Source organism: Halichoeres trimaculatus, unplaced genomic scaffold (genome assembly GCF_033239565.1).
Source record: "Halichoeres trimaculatus isolate MK-OKI-2021-1 unplaced genomic scaffold, fHalTri1.1 fHalTri1_scaffold_10, whole genome shotgun sequence".
NCBI lineage: Eukaryota > Metazoa > Chordata > Actinopteri > Labriformes > Labridae > Halichoeres > Halichoeres trimaculatus.
In genome coordinates this window covers 21191345-21210233 of record NW_027437187.1, presented here as the reverse complement: position 1 = coordinate 21210233, position 18889 = coordinate 21191345, and the positions used below count along the sequence as shown (strand labels likewise).

The 18889-nt window shown below is 40.1% G+C and overlaps 1 protein-coding gene across 4 annotated transcripts in view; it reads left to right on the top strand.

Moving 5' to 3' along the window:
- The window catches only part of slco3a1a (solute carrier organic anion transporter family member 3A1a), a 132766-nt gene that overhangs the window by 79643 nt on the left and 34234 nt on the right, over window positions 1–18889 (top strand). Inside the window, exon 1 of one of the 4 annotated variants that reach the window (XM_074678299.1) lies at window positions 16260–16929. The exons of the other annotated variants lie outside the window; for them this stretch is intronic. Coding sequence (XP_074534400.1) covers window positions 16771–16929 — 159 coding nt within the window. The 5' untranslated portion in view covers window positions 16260–16770. Of the gene's footprint in view, window positions 1–16259; window positions 16930–18889 lie in introns of those variants that run through there. 4 annotated transcript variants of the gene reach the window in all.

Below are 18889 nucleotides of genomic sequence, written 5' to 3'. Positions count from 1 at the left end.
TGTAGACTTAAAGGAAAAAATAAAACTTAAGAACTTTGTTGAGAATATACATCACACATATTAAGGATGCTGTGTCATGGATAAATGTGTTACAGCAAATCGGCAAGTTTAGAATGTGGCATCATGTCATTGTAGCATCTACCCTTGTTTTATTTGATGATTTTATGCAAGTAATAGGAAATTATACTTAACCCATCAAGGAGAGACAAGTATACATTTTCTGTAGTCTAATAAAAATAAAGTGTAAAATGTGAATTTACTTTTATAAAATGTGCTTACATGCAAACAAATGCATTTTTTTCATATTATGCTCGACAAACCAACCCCAAAATAACTTGAAAATTCAGAGTGAAATAGAGATATTCACTGCGGCATATTAATGACTAAGTCATACATTTTTTTAAATGATATATATAAAACAGTTATCGTAACTGTGAGGACCGACTATGGCCTAGTGATGGAGTCAGTCATCTCTCAGTCTGAAGATCGGGGATTTAATCTTTAGATCCTGCTGTCCACATGCCCAAGTGTCCCTAACCTCAAAATTGCCCCTGGTATCTGCGCCAGTGGCTTGAGTGGTCAGAAGACTTGTGAAACTGTGATCTCAAGATGGTCCATTCACTAGTTACCATCTACCAGACTGCCAGCAACAGTAATTCTGTGATAACCACACTTACGTGTGAAGTTCATCACACATATTAAACACATTAAGTTTCCCTGGCAAGTGAAGGTGCCACATTCATGAAAATTCATATTGTAGCAGCAGCTACAACCATACAACAGGGGTAAAAAGTATTTCTGGCCCCCGGCCAGACAACAGAGAAGAAACAATTTCAAAATAAATGATTATGAGACAAAACAGGGAAATTATTACATCCTCTAGTCATTCATTTGAGCTCTCTTAGAGTACTTAGAGAATAAATTGGTTTGGAGATGTATGACATTACAGAGTGATCAGGCCTCATTAAAGCCTGGGAATCCACTATGTCCCAATAAGACCTGATTTGTCTGTATTGATGCCCAATGCAGCGCCCCAGTCAGGATAATCAATGCCAGAGGGAGGAAAATTATGCTGAACCTGACCACCAACACATTTAATTTAGAGCAGAACTCATGCAAATGTGTGACAGAGAGGATGCTCGTGTTCCTCTGTCATAGTCTGTGCAGTTTGTGCTGATGGAGATAAACTCAAACTCCTTGAAAGGTCAAACCAAAAACAAACTTAATAAATTTAAATACACATGAAGTCGATGATTCATTATCGAACATGTGTTTAAGAATGGACAAATTATGAATTAAATTAAAGCGAACATCTTTATCTCATGTGTTATATAATTCATTTGCATCCCTTGGTATTTTAAGCCAAGCAGGTCTTTGAAAAGAGATGAGTTGTTAATGTCTCATCATGCATAACAACAGGTATTTACTGCCAGTATTTTAGATAACAGGAAACATTTTAATAGGACTATAAAATTCATATTTTTCATGATAACTTGAGGGAAAAGGGATGCATCCCTCTGCAACATTCAAATGTATACTCTCAACAAGGCCTTTCATCAAAGCTGTTTCACAGGAAACTGCTCAGGCTGTGTGTGCTTATGCAAATAAATCTTCTTACGGACTTAACTCACACTCACTGTGTGCGCGATAATTCCACTTTCCCCTTTTTCAGGGCTGGGATAAGGAAATGAACTAAAAACTGTCCTCTAGATAAAAGCCATGCGATGGCAGGTCTTATTTAAATTTAGTCTCGATTTGCAATTCCATTTGAAACGTGCCACTTTGAAGAGAAAAACACAAAACTGCACTGAAGTGAGGCAGCAGTTGGATGCTCAGCTAGCCTGGGTGTGTGCATTTCAGGTTTATGTCCTTGCTGGCTCTTTTTAAAACATTTAATGAAGTACACTTTAGGTTATAAAAGACATAGAGGAGTTGAGGTTTATTAACATCAAAAGAAAAAAACAGATAACTGGTGCAGCACTTTTTTTGGTTCAATGCCTAAACTAACATAAAGATCTTTGCCCAATTTCTCCTTTTTCTTGAAGTTTAACACCTGTACAATAGCTAAAGGTATACAGCATTCTCCAAGACTTCTTAGCTTGTCTAGTGTTGATCATAAATCTACTAATGTGCAAGTTGGCCAGTGTATAGGAGTCAGAAATGTTGTTTTTACTGTGCCCTGACATGCATTCGCTGAAGTTGTGGTGAATATAAATGATCAACTAGCTAACCAACATTGCCCGCCCCCAACAGCTAAACCCCCAGCATGCAGGAAAATAAAGATTTGCACATCAGTAGACAAAGATGTCTTGAGATTTTAGCCAAAACCAGAAGTATCTCTTCTTCAGGGCTAATCAGTGCTTGCAGCTGATAAAACTAAAGGCATCCATCATCAGCAGCCACTTATACACTAATACTCTCATTAGACAGCTGTGATACAGGACTGCAGAAGGAGGAAGAGAAGGCCATTAGCATGTCATTTCCCCGACAGGAAGGAAGCTTTCAGGCTTGCTCTGTTGGAATTATAGGATGAGGAAATAGGACCAGAGCAGACCACTTTGTAAACACTGAGACTGAAATCATGCCTCATCTTTTGATGCCAGCACCGACAAGCAAAGAGGGGAACAGAGGGAAGGCTGCTCCAGACAAACTCCAGCAAATCTACTGAGTGCTTATTTAATACCTGGGAGTGTTTTTATATGTGTTTGGTTTGCAGCTGATTGAATAATATTTAGTTCCTTTCCCTGCTTTATATCCATATTAACACACAACAATGACTGCATCTTGCTGACATCAATGAAAAACATTCTCGATGCTGCTGTCCCTCTGTGGCTCGGTTTGTCAGGCGACCATATGTTCACATGTTGCGTTTACTTTGGTGGCATTTGACTTCAAGAAATGTTGTGTGCTTACTGGAAAAAGTGCTGCCTGAATATTTCATGGAATAAATACGGTAAGTGGTATGTAATGGTCCCTGGAGACTCCTCAGAATTTCATATAATCTCTCCTCCATCACTCCCATGTTCCCTCTCAGTTTGTGCCCCAGGGCAGGAGAGATGCTGAACAGTCTCCACACATACAGTGTGCCACTTTTTAATGGGCTATGATAGATTGAAAAGCACTATGTTGAGCAAAAATTCGTCATTATTTTAACATTGATGACTATTAGAGAGTGATTTTCAGGAAAACATATTTGACTTTTGTACAGTTCTGAAAAAAAGTCACTTTAGGCCTCATGACGCAGCATTTTGAAGCCATAAAGACAGACTGACACCCCCTTCAGGAGTTGGTAGAGACCAAAACTGAGCTAAAATAAGAGAGAAACACAGGACTTCCACCAGATCTGTGTCCAGGCCAGTCCTGTTTATCTGCTACAGCCATAGACTGTATACAGAGTGGACAGTGTGGCTCCGCCATTTATCATTGTACAGTTTTGAAGCCAAAAAAACCTGTCACAGGCGCAGCCATTGTAGCAGTTTGCAGCCAGAGTCTGCGCAGTAGAGACAATGAGGGATTCTGGGAGAATATGAGTGGAGCTGGGTGACAAAAATAATATATATTTTTTTTCTTTCAAGAGTCTAATCACTTCTTGACTCTACCTCCAGACATATTTTACAATCCCTGAAAAAAATACACGAGAACGGCAGCTGTCAATCATCGTTAAACGTTACGTAAAGCCTCGTTTTTAACCTCGTACAACTGATGAAAACAAAACTTTTCAGAAAAAAGAGGACTTGAATACAAGGCAGCCAAATGATATCTTCAAACCACCACAACAATTGGACATGAGAAACATTTGTACGAGGAGTATTAATTTTTTAAAGTTTGACCCATCTGGAATGGCTGGAAAGCCGGATTTTTTTAACCTGTACTGCAGCCAGCCACCGGGGCCGAGCAAGTGGACGTCCATTTTTTTTTATTTTTTATTTTTTTTTTAAGTCTATGGCTACAGCTGGCTTTATTAGTTGGATAGTAGGACTTTTTAACTTTTTATGATGGTTTTAATGTGATGCTTTTATTTTAAATGTAAGTGATACTGTGTTGTTGGATGAGCTGGATGTTGCAAAACAAATATCTGGGTAATTGGACATTTAAGTATTATCTTATCTCAGTCAAACAACCTTCGCAATATGATAATACAATGCTACAATGCTGCTTAAAAATAAATTACTTCAGGTTTGAGGCTGCCACTAGAGGCATTGCAGCATTTCAGGGTACCAGAGATGATGGAGAAACAGCGAAAAGAAGGACAGGTGGATTTGATAAGCCAACTGAGCTGAGATGTATTTGTAGCTAACCACTGCTCGGTTAGATTCAGGTTCAACAGATAAAACAGCTGGTTACCTCTCTGAAATGCCCATGACCCACTCCCCTGTCTCAGTTGAACCCAGATAAAGTTAAAAAGCTTATCAACTTGTAGAGAATTTATACACTGATATTTTTTTCACTTATTGGCGGGATATAAAATTTAGATGTAAAGCAAGTGACTGTTATAGTTCTGTTCACCACGTTGCCAAAATGCTGGATAAACTATAACAGTGATCTGTAACAGCAGGATGTGGAAGGAAGGGAATGTTTGTTAACAAGTTCAACAAGAAAGCTAACCTCAGGTGAACTCACTGTATCTTGATACTGTGCCTCTGCTTAGTTTAGTTATTATATAATACATTTAAGCAGGTGTACTGATGAGGGTTGTGCTTTATTGCAGTTAGCCCTTAGTTAAATTTTTTTTAAAAAGTGGATTTATTTAAACTCCAACATAAAAATATTTTTATAGTATATTGTATCTGGTTCTGGATCACTAAAACTTAAAGTCACTTCAGGGAAGAATCAGACACAAATGCACTCTGAGTTGCTCCTGTGTATTTGCATACATTAACAGCATGTAAATGTGTCTGAGAAACACTGGCTATGACCATGTGCAATAAGCCGTCACCACATGAAAGAGGCACAGGGAAACATGATTATTTTCAGTTCTTTCTTTTCCACATTTACAGGAAAAAATAAAATGTTGAAAAGGAGACATGTAGAATAATCTAGTTGTGTTAACAGAATGTGTCAATATGAAATGTATAATGGTTGTTTTTGATGAGCCTCTTCTGAGGACAGAGAAGTCACATGAATATCTTGTGCTGTGCTGAGCAGAATTTGTGAGTGAATTATCTCCTCAGCTGCATGAAATCATCTTAACTGTGGACAGCCTCCAGTGACAGAGAGCCTTTTGGATGTGGTGCCCAATTAGTCAGCTTTTCACTATGAATTTCCAGCCCACCACATGCCAAACACTGACAATCAAAATGTCAGCGACTAAAATATCTGCATCGCAAGAGCAGCGATGAAATCTGTTGAGTGAAGCGATCACATGAGCTGTTTCATGCTATAAGAGCATACTGCAGACTGGCTGGCTGTTTCGTATGAAGACTACAGATCCCACATTGGATAACCACACCCACCCTAAACAAAAATTTGCCATGACTTCCTCTCCACGTGCAGAGTAGTGGTATTTGACATTTGAATCTTTTCCTTCATGGTTTGGAGTTGCTGCTGAGGCATAGCATGAAGGCTTTCATTAAAGGGATTACAGGCCTGTGGTAATTCACATTTCAAAAAGAGTCACATGGCAAAACATATACTTCTAGTTTAATCTCCCTTCACTTAACCCTGTACTTTGCTGCAGCTGTTAAGAGCGGTGCTTTCTTTGTTTTTGCTCCAGGTTCATATTTTTCAGTCAGGTAAACAGAAACCAGCTCTACAGCCTCTCAAAGCAAACATGTTGGCAAACAGCTGATTATTTAAACATTTGGAAAACTTAAAGGAGCTGTGAAAAGTTTCTAATGGATCTTGAAAAAGTCTCTTAGTGGGATACACTAAGTGGATAATAGGGTATGGCCGTGCTCACTCAGATTTCAGACAGCACTACAAAATGGTGTATTTACTGGTGCACTATGTAGTAAATAGGGAATGATTTCGGACACAGCGAATGTCAGAGGCCTTGACCGGTCTTACCTGGGCTAATGAGAAAGTTACGGTTTCCAAAGTCGTCTACTCAGATGAAAGTCATTTCTGGGTTAAATTTGAGAATCAGGGACACAGAGTTTGGAGGAGAAAGTGGAGAGGCACAGGATCCATGTTGCTTGATGTCCAGTCTAAAGTTTCCACAGTCAATGGTGGTTTAGGGTGCTGTGTCATGTGGCGCTGTTGGACCACTGTGTTTTCTAAAGCCCAGAGTCAACATAGTCATTAACCAGAAGATTTCAGAGCACTTCACGCTTCCTTCTGCTGATGAGTTTTATGAAGATGCTGATTATCCAGCAATGTTTAGATTTACTTTAAATATTTTGATTTTTTTTTAACTCCAAAACTATTTCTGAAATAAAAAGTCTGCATGAGGCCCTCCAAAGGGTTAAACTTGTACTTGACTGTATCAAATTGTGGAGAAAATAAAATGACCTAGAGACATGTGACTATAGCTTCAGGTTATAAAACTTATTTTTATCATAGATATCTCAAAACAGGACACAAAGCTTTCTCCACATCCAATGTCTTTTTTCCTTAACCTGAAGATGTAACGTGCAAGCGTCTTTTGTATATTTTCAGGAAACATTTGTGTTTCTAGAAGAAATCATTTTAAAACTGTGAGATAAAAAGAACATAAGGCCATGACAACTACGAGTAAACAAAGTCCTGTTCACTTGCTGAAGGTTGTGCATGACAACACTGTGCTTTAACTGCATATTCTGGCAGTGGGGCTGTGCTGTTCACATTTGAAAATGTTGTTTTCACAGACAAACAGGGAGCCAGTGCAACCAGTCAGTGTCGGACTGAAACATCCTGTCGACCGCGCCCCAGGGCGACGTATTCTGTCCTTCTATTGTCTTCATTTCACACAGCTTGTAACTCAAAACTGTGTGTGTGTGTGTGTGTGTGTGTGTGTGTGTGTGTGTGTGTGTGTGTGTGTGTGTGTGTGTGTGTGTGTGTGTGTGTGTGTGTGTGTTTGCCTATGCTCAGTTGGCTCACACAGTGCTGTTTCTTCTCCTTTGCTGACTCTTTGTGTGGATGCCACCCAACTCGTCAGTCTGGTTTAAGCAGATTTGCATTTTTTTTTTCTACCGATCAATGCGTTTATGTTTTTCTAGGTCATTACAATGAAGCAGGTTGGACTGGTGTTCACAAATATGCACCCATACTTTTGAGATTGCTGACTCTGCTGAGTGCAGCATTTTTCCCTTGAATCCAATGTGCTTTTTATCACAAAATGTTCCAGGAAAGATCATTCGGATTTAATCTGTGTGAATAGCAGGTTCTTCAGCGTCATGAGGCGAGGTAGCATTTGGTAATAAGCAAATGCATCCCTCAGATTTATTTAACCCTGGAGGAAACTGGACCACAGAGCTCTTATACACTATGTTTGAAAGCCTCTCCCTAGCAGCAGCAGCAGCAGCAGCAGCAGCAGCAGCCACACAGACGGATATTACTCTATTTTAAAATCGCAAGCTGCCCTCTCTATTGATACCAGTGTAAAAATAGACAGCAGCGCGATGGCATGAAATGGTTTAAATGTAGAACAGACAGCGCCTTGCTAAATTTAGACAGGACACAATCACAAAAAGTGCCTCATGACATTTTAGTAACTCTCTATTGAAGCTGCAAATGCCATCTCCTCATATTTGTGCAGCATTTATGATTCCTGAAGATCTTTGCTGATGTCTAAGGTACACATTGCGTTTGAGGTGTAACATCATTTAAAGGCCTTCAAATGCAAATTGTATTTGGCAGTAAACACTGAAAAGCAAAGCTTCATAGTTTGAGCCTGAACTCTTAACATCTCATTTTCTGATTTGTTGAAACAAATCAGGGATGAAACTCTCTCACAGTCACAGCTTGTTATGAAGAGCAGCTAAATTACCTCTAAAGCGCCTCTTTCTGCTCTTTGGGTTGCTTTTAAAGGAGACAGATTAGCTTCAGTTCCTACACTCAAGGTTAAAAATGTGTGTCTGGATTTGGCATAGGCACATGCTGGGAGCTGCTTTTACTGTAAATAATCTTGCAGTGTCTGTAAGCGCCTTCCTCTCCAGAGGACGCTTCCTCCAGGTAAAATCCAGGCTCAGCAGTGCTGCACAGCTGAGTGATGCAGCGCCTGAGGCGAGACCAGCTGATCATTGGTCTAAAGGAGACAGCTTTGGGCTCAGGATGAACCGGGGAGCTGTCACTGTCTGAACATGCACAGGAATTCATGGAGACTGGTTTCGCTTTGAGGCTGCAGGAAATAAGGAATTTGTACAACAGTTTTTTTGTGTTTGGGTGAATAAAAGTCAGTAATAAGGTTACTTATTCATGTTTTCTGTTTTCTGAACTTGAAATAAAAACACTGAAGTGACAGCAGCACGGCTTACACAACAATCAGATGATTGAGGCTGTGTGTGGAGCCTTGTCTGAGTTTAGTTCTGCAGTTTCTAAGATGAAGATAGAATATCAAACAAGGTTTGCAAGTTTAGACAAAACTTTCTGTGGTTCCAGTTTCAAGATTTTTATAGCCATAGGGGTGCAACAACAAGGACTTTTAACTGTCTTTAATTATCTTTAATTAGTCAGTTGTGCCATTTTTTAAAATGTTTTTCAGGTTATCTAGCATTTTTTTTCCAGAGTTAACCCATTGACTAGCTATCTCAAGATCCTGGCTATCTTGTCAAGAGTTGAAGATGCTAAATGATGATGGGTTAATAAAAAAAAAAAAAAACAGGCACCCTGGAATTTGTGAGATCTGGATTTACTTCACCCTTGAGGCTGCTAAGCAAAGGATTACCTGCAAGATTTAAGCAGGATATATAGCAGGACTTGCTCATCATGGGTGAACTTCAGCAATGTGAAGGTTTGACAAGAAGGCACATTGTGCATCTCTCTACTTAACATAAACAACAACAAACTTAAAACAGAAAACACAGAATGTTGATTCTTCTTTATGCAGATGATAAGTTTCTGATTGCTTCATGTCATCTCCAGCAGGCGCTGTAACCATTTGCAGCCAAAATTCAAACAGAGTGTAAGACAACAGTCATCTGTCTGAAAGTGATGAATTGGGCTCTTTAGTTTGGGAGTCAGTCACTGCCTTAAGCAAGATAGTTCAGATGACACAGTGTCTAGTTCACCAATGAGGGTAAGTGGCGAGATCAACAGATTTGAGGGTTTTTTATTGGTAACAAAGGCTGCCCATTGAATCTGTGTGGTGAGGGAGACCTTCCCTTAAATTTTTTATTATTATTATTAACTTAACCCATCTAATTTCTCAAGAAATCTAATGAATAATTTTCAGTACTACCAGAAAGTTGCCCGACACAGATCCTGCGGCCCAAATTTTCTCAGAACCATCTCCATGGCAACTGCTGTGGCGTAAGAGAAAAGCTGAAAATTTGAGGATGGATGCTGAGATCCAATGACAGATATGATGAGCAGAGAGATGATCATTTGTCTTCTTTAAACAGCTCAAGCTTTCTACTGCAGAGGCGTCCTGAGTGAGTGAGGCAGCTGCAGATTTCTGCTTCGTAGGTCATGTTTGTGTTTTGGTTTTTCTGTAATTGCACAAAAACAAAAACTTCTTTTAACTGCAGAAGGTGACAGACTGACAAATTGTTCTGAGCTTTTTTAGCCTGAGAGGAAAACTGGATAGTAGGAGACTAGGCAGATATTTTTTAGTAGTGGGGTCTGTTTCTTTTTCATTTTACTTGAAATGAGTAGAAAATAAGTCTCTTAAGGACAATAACTGCAGAAAGGATGAAGCCCGTCCGGTGTCAATCTTTATGGTTCTATTAATGCTCATGCAACGTGATGGCCAATCATTCTGAACAAACTTAAAACCTTCACCTAAGTTCTGACATGTCAGATAGGTGTTGGAGGTCAGAATTTACAAAGAAATTCAATAGAATTTCCCTTTTTATGCCTTTATTCAGAGAGTCCAAAACAGTGAACCGAACAGGAAACAAGGTGGGAGTAGAGAGGGACATATGCGACTTCAAGATAGATAAACAATCAGGGTGATCAACGCCCATGGCTGGCAATCCTGGTGGGTGTTACATTTGCAAAAAACAAAATAAACAAGGGAGAGATATGGGTGAATAATCCAGGTCTTTTCTTCCAATACTGTATTTAGCTCTGGGAAAATTTGGGGGGTGTCAATCGGGCCCTAAATCTGGTTTTTAAAATCATCTAATGTGTCATTAATCTAAAGGTCAGGGGCTGGAGATGATCCAATGTGTCTGGTAAGAAGTATTAACACCTTGCTGGTCATCATTCAATCACAGTTCGGAAACAGTTTGTCATCAGTTCACCTAACAAGCATTCTCTGGACTGTAGGAGAAAGCCAAAGCATCTGGTGGTGACCTGGTGTCAGGAAAACATGCAGACTTCTCACAGAAAAGCCCCTATCTGGCCAGAGAATCAACCAGAAACATTCATGCTGTAGGTACATGATGGTGACTGCTGCCCCACAATGGTGCCTTTACATCAGTGGCGGTTGCTGGTCAGTCAAGGAGGGGAAGCTCATTTTTTTCCGGCTTACATCATAAATTTGTTAATTTATCTAGCTGCTTATTGGTGAAAAGAGAGAATCTTTAAACACAAAGCTTGTTGTTTCTAAGAAAGGTAAACTTGCTGTGGATCGATAAATCCTCCGGATCAGTCCAGAACAACTGACTGTAAAACTCAGAAGATGCTCCAAGGGGGTTATACTTCAAGATCGCTGACTGGCTCATTTCACTGTCAATCAAAAAAGGATTCGGTCTCAGACAGATCATCCAATCACCATGCAGAAGCCCAGCGTCCAGGCCAGCCCACTGCCTCATAGACCCCCAGAGACACTGAGCGTCTGAGGGCGGGACAAAGCCCAGCGTTTATCCAATGACCGTCCAGTTTCCACAGTGGAACAACCCACTCTACGCTTCCCTGCTGAAGTCAGAAGACACCCAGCATCCAACTGTGTTTAAAAAGCGCTGAGGCGCTGCGGGGATGAATGAGATGGAGGTCGAGCCAGTTACCTGTGATAGGTAGCTGATTCTGAACAAAAGATGAAGGAATCATAGCGCATATTTTGTCAATTAAATGTACACACAGCAGTACATATCACCACTTTTTTTGGGGACATTTCAGGGGAAGCTGAGCTTCCCTTGCAGTCTTAGAGCAATCGCCACTGCTTTACATCATAAAGAAAAAGCCCCTTCTAAATCGCCAGCAGAAAAAAAATGCTGAGATATTTTAATTGACAAACAGTTGCTTGTTATCCACAGTCTTTTTCAGTCATTCCTTGGCAGTGTTACCATGTAAATGTCATGTATGTAACCTGGGCTGAAAATTCAGTATCTCCTCTCGTGCCTGAGACAGGGCTCCAACATTACATAACAACCAGAAAAGCACACTCTGTGGAGTTCAGTCCTGTGCTGGGTGTGTGTTGGGACATGTAGGTGGGGAGTAGCACCCTCCTAAACATGGAAGCATTGAATACCTCTCATGTCTCTGCTACTGTTAAGGTTTTAGTTAGGATCACAAAAACAGGCCCATATGCATCACTCCCAAAATAACTTTGAGAAGAACTAATTTGTAGATTACAAATGGAGACCTACAAATGACAAAACTCTGCTCTTACTCTCAGACAAGTCTTTTTTCTGAAATGACCTTTTTTTCACTGATGTTATGCACACATTTGCAAGTTAAAGATGCTGGATTTTGTGTTTTGTCTGATTTTACCAGTGCCATGTGACTTGCCACTGATGCCCATTGTGTTCTGCACGCTTCTAAGTCTTTGCTGCTGATGCTCTCCCTTCTCTGGCTTGAGCATAGGGCAGGAGGCTCCCAGAACAGAGTCATACTGCTAAATAAAACTTATTCATGTGAAGAGGAGAGACAAGTAGCAGAACACTACTGCAACCATGAGAGGCCTTTAAACATATAGGCATTAATGTACACAAAAATGTTGGACTGCTCTATCCAGGCTATGCACGACAAAGCATGTATAGACAGCACCAACAAGCACTGAGCACATGTACAGTCACCTGAAGGTACAGAGATTAGCATTCAAGCACAGGCTGCACAGTGTCATAAATATTTGTGGACTCTGTGTGCAGCAGAGAAAAGAGTAACCCATTTATTTTTCTTTGCTTTTGTAAACATTGTGAAAGAACAGGTAGCTCCAGCAGGTTTTCCTCAAAAGTTTAAACAGGAAAAAGTTATTACGCAGTTACAGCATTGTTTGTTCTCCCAGTAATTCTTCTCATTTCTCCCATTTCCCAATATCTCCCAGCAGACAGGCTGGGCTCCTTTTCCACAGTCCACCCTTTTCCAAAAGCTATAAATAGCAGCTGTTTCAGAGGGCAGAACAAAAGACTGCAGCCTTTTCCATTCATACATTCCTGGCTCCAGTCCGAGCCATCTCCACCCACTGCCTGCTACTACCTGACTCATGTCCCTGCACGTCTACTGTATGTAAACAGTGGGGCACACACACACACACACACACACACACACACACACACACACACACACACACACACACACACACACACACACACACACACACACACACACAGATTAATGCATTATTTCTCAAATACTATTCTTGTACTGCTCAGATTTTAAGGCACTGGTTGAATAAATCAAACTTTTTTATTATAATATGTGAATAATTATTGCTGCATAATTAAACATAAATGTATTTTATCATAGCCTGTATACCTCTCTAGAGGTTTCCAAACTAGATGCCATTAAAGGCACAATCTTTTGAAAATTAAGTCAGAGCTATTACCACATTTTAAAAAACACATTTTCCCCCTTCTCATTCAGCTGAACTTTAGATAAAGAGCAACACAGACAGAAAGAGACACAAGGATGGATCACGTTGTTTGAAATGATGAATGTACAAAGGTTAAAGAAATAAGTCTTCAACTGGGAGTCAGCCAGGATAGTCCTGACCATGTGCCAGGAATAATCTTTACGGTAACAAGATGATTAAACACTTCTTTGTAAAATAATAATAGTATCCTTCTTCCATTAATCATCTATGTGTGTGTGTGTGTGTGTGTGTGTGTGTGTGTGTGTGTGTGTGTGTGTGTGTGTGTGTGTGTGTGTGTGTGTGTGTGTGTGTGTGTGTGTGTGTGTGTGTGTGTGTGTAAGGGCTTGACAAGTTTCTTGAATCCAATGTGACTTCACAAGTGGGAAAACCAATCAACAAATTTGGGAATCCTTGATTTGTTGAGGTTAGCCAATATATGTTATACCTAATGGCAAAGGTGTTGTGTATGATGTAAACAAAGACTGTAGGATAACTTCTATGGAGAAGCTGACCGAATGAGACACAAATATAAGTCTGAAGTACCAAATAACTGGAGAGTCATTTTAATGGGAATTAAAAACTAACCAATCAATCTAGAGGTGAAAAAACACTACAGTGTTTCCTGGTTCCCAAGCTTTCTTGATCCTTTTTATGTCACCATAGATAGAAATTCTGGCTGTGGGTCCCAGTTAAAACTCTGACTTATTGAATTTGTATGTAAAGAGATCTATACCAGAGTGTTTCATACATGTTTGATTCTGCAGCTATGCACTTTGGTCAAAGCACTACATGCATTTGCCACGGCGGCACACAAACCAAAACTATATGGTTAGCTGAATTATTTCTTAGTTATGAAGTAAACAAAGTGATGACAGTGACTGGATTGAAAATTCACTCGCTATTTAACTAAATAACTGAGGTATGAGACACTGAGAATAGACCCACATACAGGTTTCAGTGTATCTGTTAAGGTTCCAGGCTCTATGAACCGTTAAACTTGACTTTAAGCTTGACTAAAGCTAACATTTGGCCCAACCGTCTCTACATTTACATTTCTCATAGAGCTGTTTGGTTTCAAGCATTTACATCTGTATCTCAGTTTCAGTGCAATTTTAACACTGCATGTACTCAATCATACTTCTAACTACATTTTTTATGTTCTAGTTCTTCCCCTGGCAGTATGAAAGTAAAAGCAACCTGCAAAAGTGAAGGAAGTACATCTGTGTGGGAGTGTGCTGGTCTAAAGTGAGGGAGCCTCTACGATTGATGATCACTTTGCATTGGACATCTGCCAAGCCCCATCCTGAGAATGAACCACAGACCACTGTTACATCACACAGGGATCATTTGTACCTGTCACTGTGGCTCAATTCATCTGTTGCCCTAAGGAAGTGAAAGACAGACGGTTTCAGGTCCTCACACTGAAACTGAGGACTATAAATCCAGTTATAGGTTTGAATATATCCATTATTTTCACTGCATTATTTACATACTATAAATGATGATGTTAGAATAATGAAGATATATATGTTTACATTAGGTTTTATATTGTAAGTTGTTCTTGAGTGTTTTGAAAGTCACCATTTAAATAAAATGTATTATAATGTAGTGTATGTAAATTGACTGATGGACTGTCAGTCAAGTGAGCCATGGGCAAAACCAATGACTTTACTGACTTTGGAAACAACAAATAATGAAAAATTCAACCCCAGTACAGAGGATTTAGATTTTTAGGACCATTTCTTTTTCTTTTTTGAACCAGGCTGTAAATATGTTTATATCTGCTGTCAGGATCAGCTTTTTGAATGGAGGTGTATGTGGTTTCTGCAGCCGATCTCAATTGGATTGTAGCTTTTAGCACATCTACATGGGTTTTGTATCAAGAAACAGGTTACCGCTTTGACACAAATCAGTTAAGAGATGGGGACAGTTTTGTCCTAGGGGGACACCAAACCTTACATTAACTGAAAATTACTCATCTGAGCTTTTTAAGAAGAGTAGCTCACTCTAAAAGAGTGAGTGAACCAAGACCATAAGGACAAAATGTATTTATAGTATCAGCTTGAGCAACATTTTGTGTTTTTGGTCCAAGCAAAAGAAAAAAAAAACTTCCAAAAGTTGAGATACAACAACATGACATGCAAAAATCCATGGTCAATCAACCAATTGGTGCATGACTCTTTTTGAACAAGCTATACTAGCACTAGCTTAGAAAGTGTGAAATAAAAAAACCTCCAAAACCACCCTCATCTGTCATCCACCCATCCATCCCTGTGTTGTTTTCACCAGCACCGAAATGTTAGTTTGGCTCAAAAACACATTTCACAGTTCATGAATTACCAGCTCATCCCGTTGACCTTTAAATGTCTTAGTGTTGCTGCTGTGCAGAAAACCTTTGCAGCTTTTACACATTTGTTCGTCATCCTGTTTATTTCCAAACCATCATTATCAAATTATGTGGTTTCATTACATCATAGCCACTGCAATAGCTCATCCCAGACATGCTGACAGAGTGAAAACCTTGTAATAAAGGTTGGAAACATGCTGTGCAAATATGCCAGAACCTTCCATTACTTCACAGATGAACTGCAAAGTGAGTACGTCCTGAAACTGATTAAAGTTGAACCTAATCGGGTTCATTTTAGTTTAGTCAGAGCCAGGTGGGCTCATCCTTCCTTTTCCTGTCTGAACCTGCCCACTCATCTCTCGTCAGAAAAGAAAATAACCTTGGGCTCAGAGATGAAATGAAAAGTATTCTTTAACAGGTATGTGCAAAGGTAAAGTTGTAAATCAAAAGTGAAGTCAGATTACAATTCTTCAATGTTGATCATCCAAAAAAAAATCAACTGGTGGTTATGATTTTAACTCTTTAATCATGAAAAAATGGATTTGGCTGCCTCACTTGAGGTATTAGGCGTTAATCTTTTATTTCCCTGTCCCTTGAAATTTTACCGGCGCCAGTTTTTACCTTGTAAAACAACCATAAGACTCAAAAGATCAAGGCTTGAGTCTCTAATAATAATAATAATAATAATAATAATAATAATAATAATAATAATAATAATTATAGTAATAATAAACATCCATCTGAAACTTCAAGACAGCTAAATTTTACTTTCATTATTAGTCCTTTCAATTAAAATGTTTGGTAACTTGCCTCGACTAGTTTTAGGTTTAAAATAATCCTTACTGGCAGCCCTGAGAATAGTTTATTATCCTGGTAGATTTTTTGAGAATAAATTATACCTCAGAAAATTGGCAGTGAGTCACTTTAGACCAGCACCACACATTCGCAAACACGAACTCACACCAATGAGGGGCCCCTCAGGACTACTGTAGTGATTTTTCAAGTTGCACTGAAGTTGTGCAGACGTGTGTAGCTGCTGCACAGCGCCTCCTGGGCTGTGCATGTGCTCACAGAGGCGGAGGGTCGCGGGGAGGGAGAGGGGGGTGGGAGCAGAGACAGGGAGCAGTCACTGCGCGTGAAGGAGGGACCGTGACTGACAGTCCGAAGCGGCAGGAGTTAGAGGAGGAAGAGGAGGAGGAGAAAGGGACTGTAAGCAGAGTGCTGTACCTGCTGCTGGAACCAACAAACCTCCCTCTACGGAAACATGCGATGTGACAGAGATTTGCGCGCCCGTGTTTCACTTGTGCCTTTCCGAACACCTTCAGGGAGTTCACATGTTCACGCGCGTCGACGAGGAGGTCATGTATAGGCTCAGACGAGTAGCAGAGCTTCGTGGAGTTTGGATGTGTGTTTCCGAGCTTAAGTCCAATGTTACACGTTTCTGAAGCGGGAGAATACAGCGACAACAGGAGCACCGTGAATGTAGTCTTCAGGGAAAAGCGAAACACTGTACCAGCCAGTGTCTTCCTCTGGTCATCCTCCTCCTGCTGTGTGTGAGGCTGTGTGTTTGTCTTTCTCGCAGTGTGTGTGAGGCAAACGTAAAGGGAGGATGCAGGTGAAGAAGCACCGGGACTCGGACCGGGGCGGTGGGGACATGTTGGAGGGAGATGGCCTCCGTAAAAACTCCTCGTGCTTCTCAAATATCAAGATATTCTTGATATCGGAATGCGCGCTCATGTTGGCTCAAGGGACCGTCGGAGCATACCTGGTGAGTGCAACTCAAGCCGAACTCACACAGAACTCACTCACACGCTACCTGCACAGAAACTTAGACTCTGCTGCTTCCGGAGGTCAGATTTTAAACGCGTGTTTCAGTATTTTTCTTCTTGTATGAGGTTTTGTGCCGCTTGCACACTTTAGATCAAAGAATGAAACAACCAAGCAGTGACAGGGCATCGAAACAAAAAACTCAGCCTGTGCGCCTTTTTTTTTATCATGTCTTCCTTTTTTGTTAGTACTTTGTCAAACTGTCCTACACATGTAGTGAAGTATGATGTCTGAATAATCTGTAGTGTGTCAGATTGAGCAGATTATTAAACACCCATCTAGCAGTAACCCGGGGGTATTCTTCAAGCTCAGCTCAGCATTAATAATCATAGTCTTATTATTTTAAATAGAGCAATAATTAGCTGGTTTTACCCTAAATGCTATTCAAGGTCAAGCCCCCACAAATCCAGATTATGTTGAAGTTTCAGTCATCCTTTCACTTTTGCTATTACTCACTGAAATGAAACAAATAACATTTCAAAAGTCATCTCTACTTAAAAAAAGCTCAAAATGTGTCTTTCTATGATGCTTTTGCAATAACAACATAATGAAACGGCATGAAAACCCCACAAATCTCACTGTGAATGTAATGTTCACATTTTAGGACAAAAATCCCTGAGGTGCTTTGAAGTACTCCTTAGAGTCTTCAGCCTTGTGAACATTCACTTTCGACATTAGCCATGTTTATTCTCCAGGAATTGCACAGCTCACTTGCAAATAATAGACTGAACCACTGAATGCCTTAGCCATATTAGGAGTGGAACATCTCTTATCTCTTCTGTCCGAGGACCTGATGAGCATCAAGCATTGGCTGCTCAGTCGGTGAGGACGATGAGGGTGTTCTTCCTCTGTATTTCTGATAAAACTATGGTTCTGCTCTTTTTCATGTTATGGACACCTGTTTAAACAGCACGTACCAATAAACCTCAGGTGAGGCTGGGGATCGTTGACTTGTGCAAACACATGAAGATTTCTGACCTGCTTCCGTTCATCAACACAGCACAGCTAATTTCCATGGGCAGCTCATTAGATACCTGCCACGGCCACAACCTGCTCCACCTACACGAGCCACTGTGATACCTCTGATTGGTTGATGGGGCTTAAGAGCGTTAGCTGGCAGCAAAAGGACAAAACTCACCTATCATCACGGTGCCCTCGCTTTCTGTGAGCTGCTTACAGCACAAGACACTTAGCCACATTGTCCTGATTTAGCAGCCTGACTGCAGGCATACCGACGGTCCGCCTGCACAGATACCACTGATTTCATTTTGATCTCATTGTTCGCTGCTTCAGGACAGGTTCCTGAGTTCTCATGACTTCATGATGCTCATTATTCAGCTTTGTTTGTTCTAGGGGTGAATAAGTGGCCTCATGTTGTTACACATTAGCATTTGTAGTGAATCATCTCCTCAGTGATAGTAAGTGATTTGTCTAATTGACATTAAAGCTGCAGCCAATGTGTACATTCATTATTGATTCATCGTGTGAAAATTCCCATGAGGTTATGGATCATTTGAAGAGTTGAAAAATAAAACAAAACTATTTTCTTACTCCTATATCTGAACTTGACTTCTTCAAATGTCTATTTTGTTAAGCCAGCACATTAAAACTTGGTACATGATGATGTGTGACTGAGAGGCAGCCAACTCCCACTAGAAAAAAGCTGGAAGCATAGAGATGTTCTTTTCTGCTTTTATCAAGCTTACGAATAAAATGTAAAAAATTAATAAATATATAAATAGTTCCACATGTTTCCATTTCTCAGAAGGGTTATGTGGTCTTTTCAGCTTTCATACATTTTATCATTCAAAAACATAAACCAAACATAAAACCCTGAAACAACAGTATCTTATGTTTCAGTGTGAATTTAGTAGTCTAATGAATGAAAATTAAAAAAACAG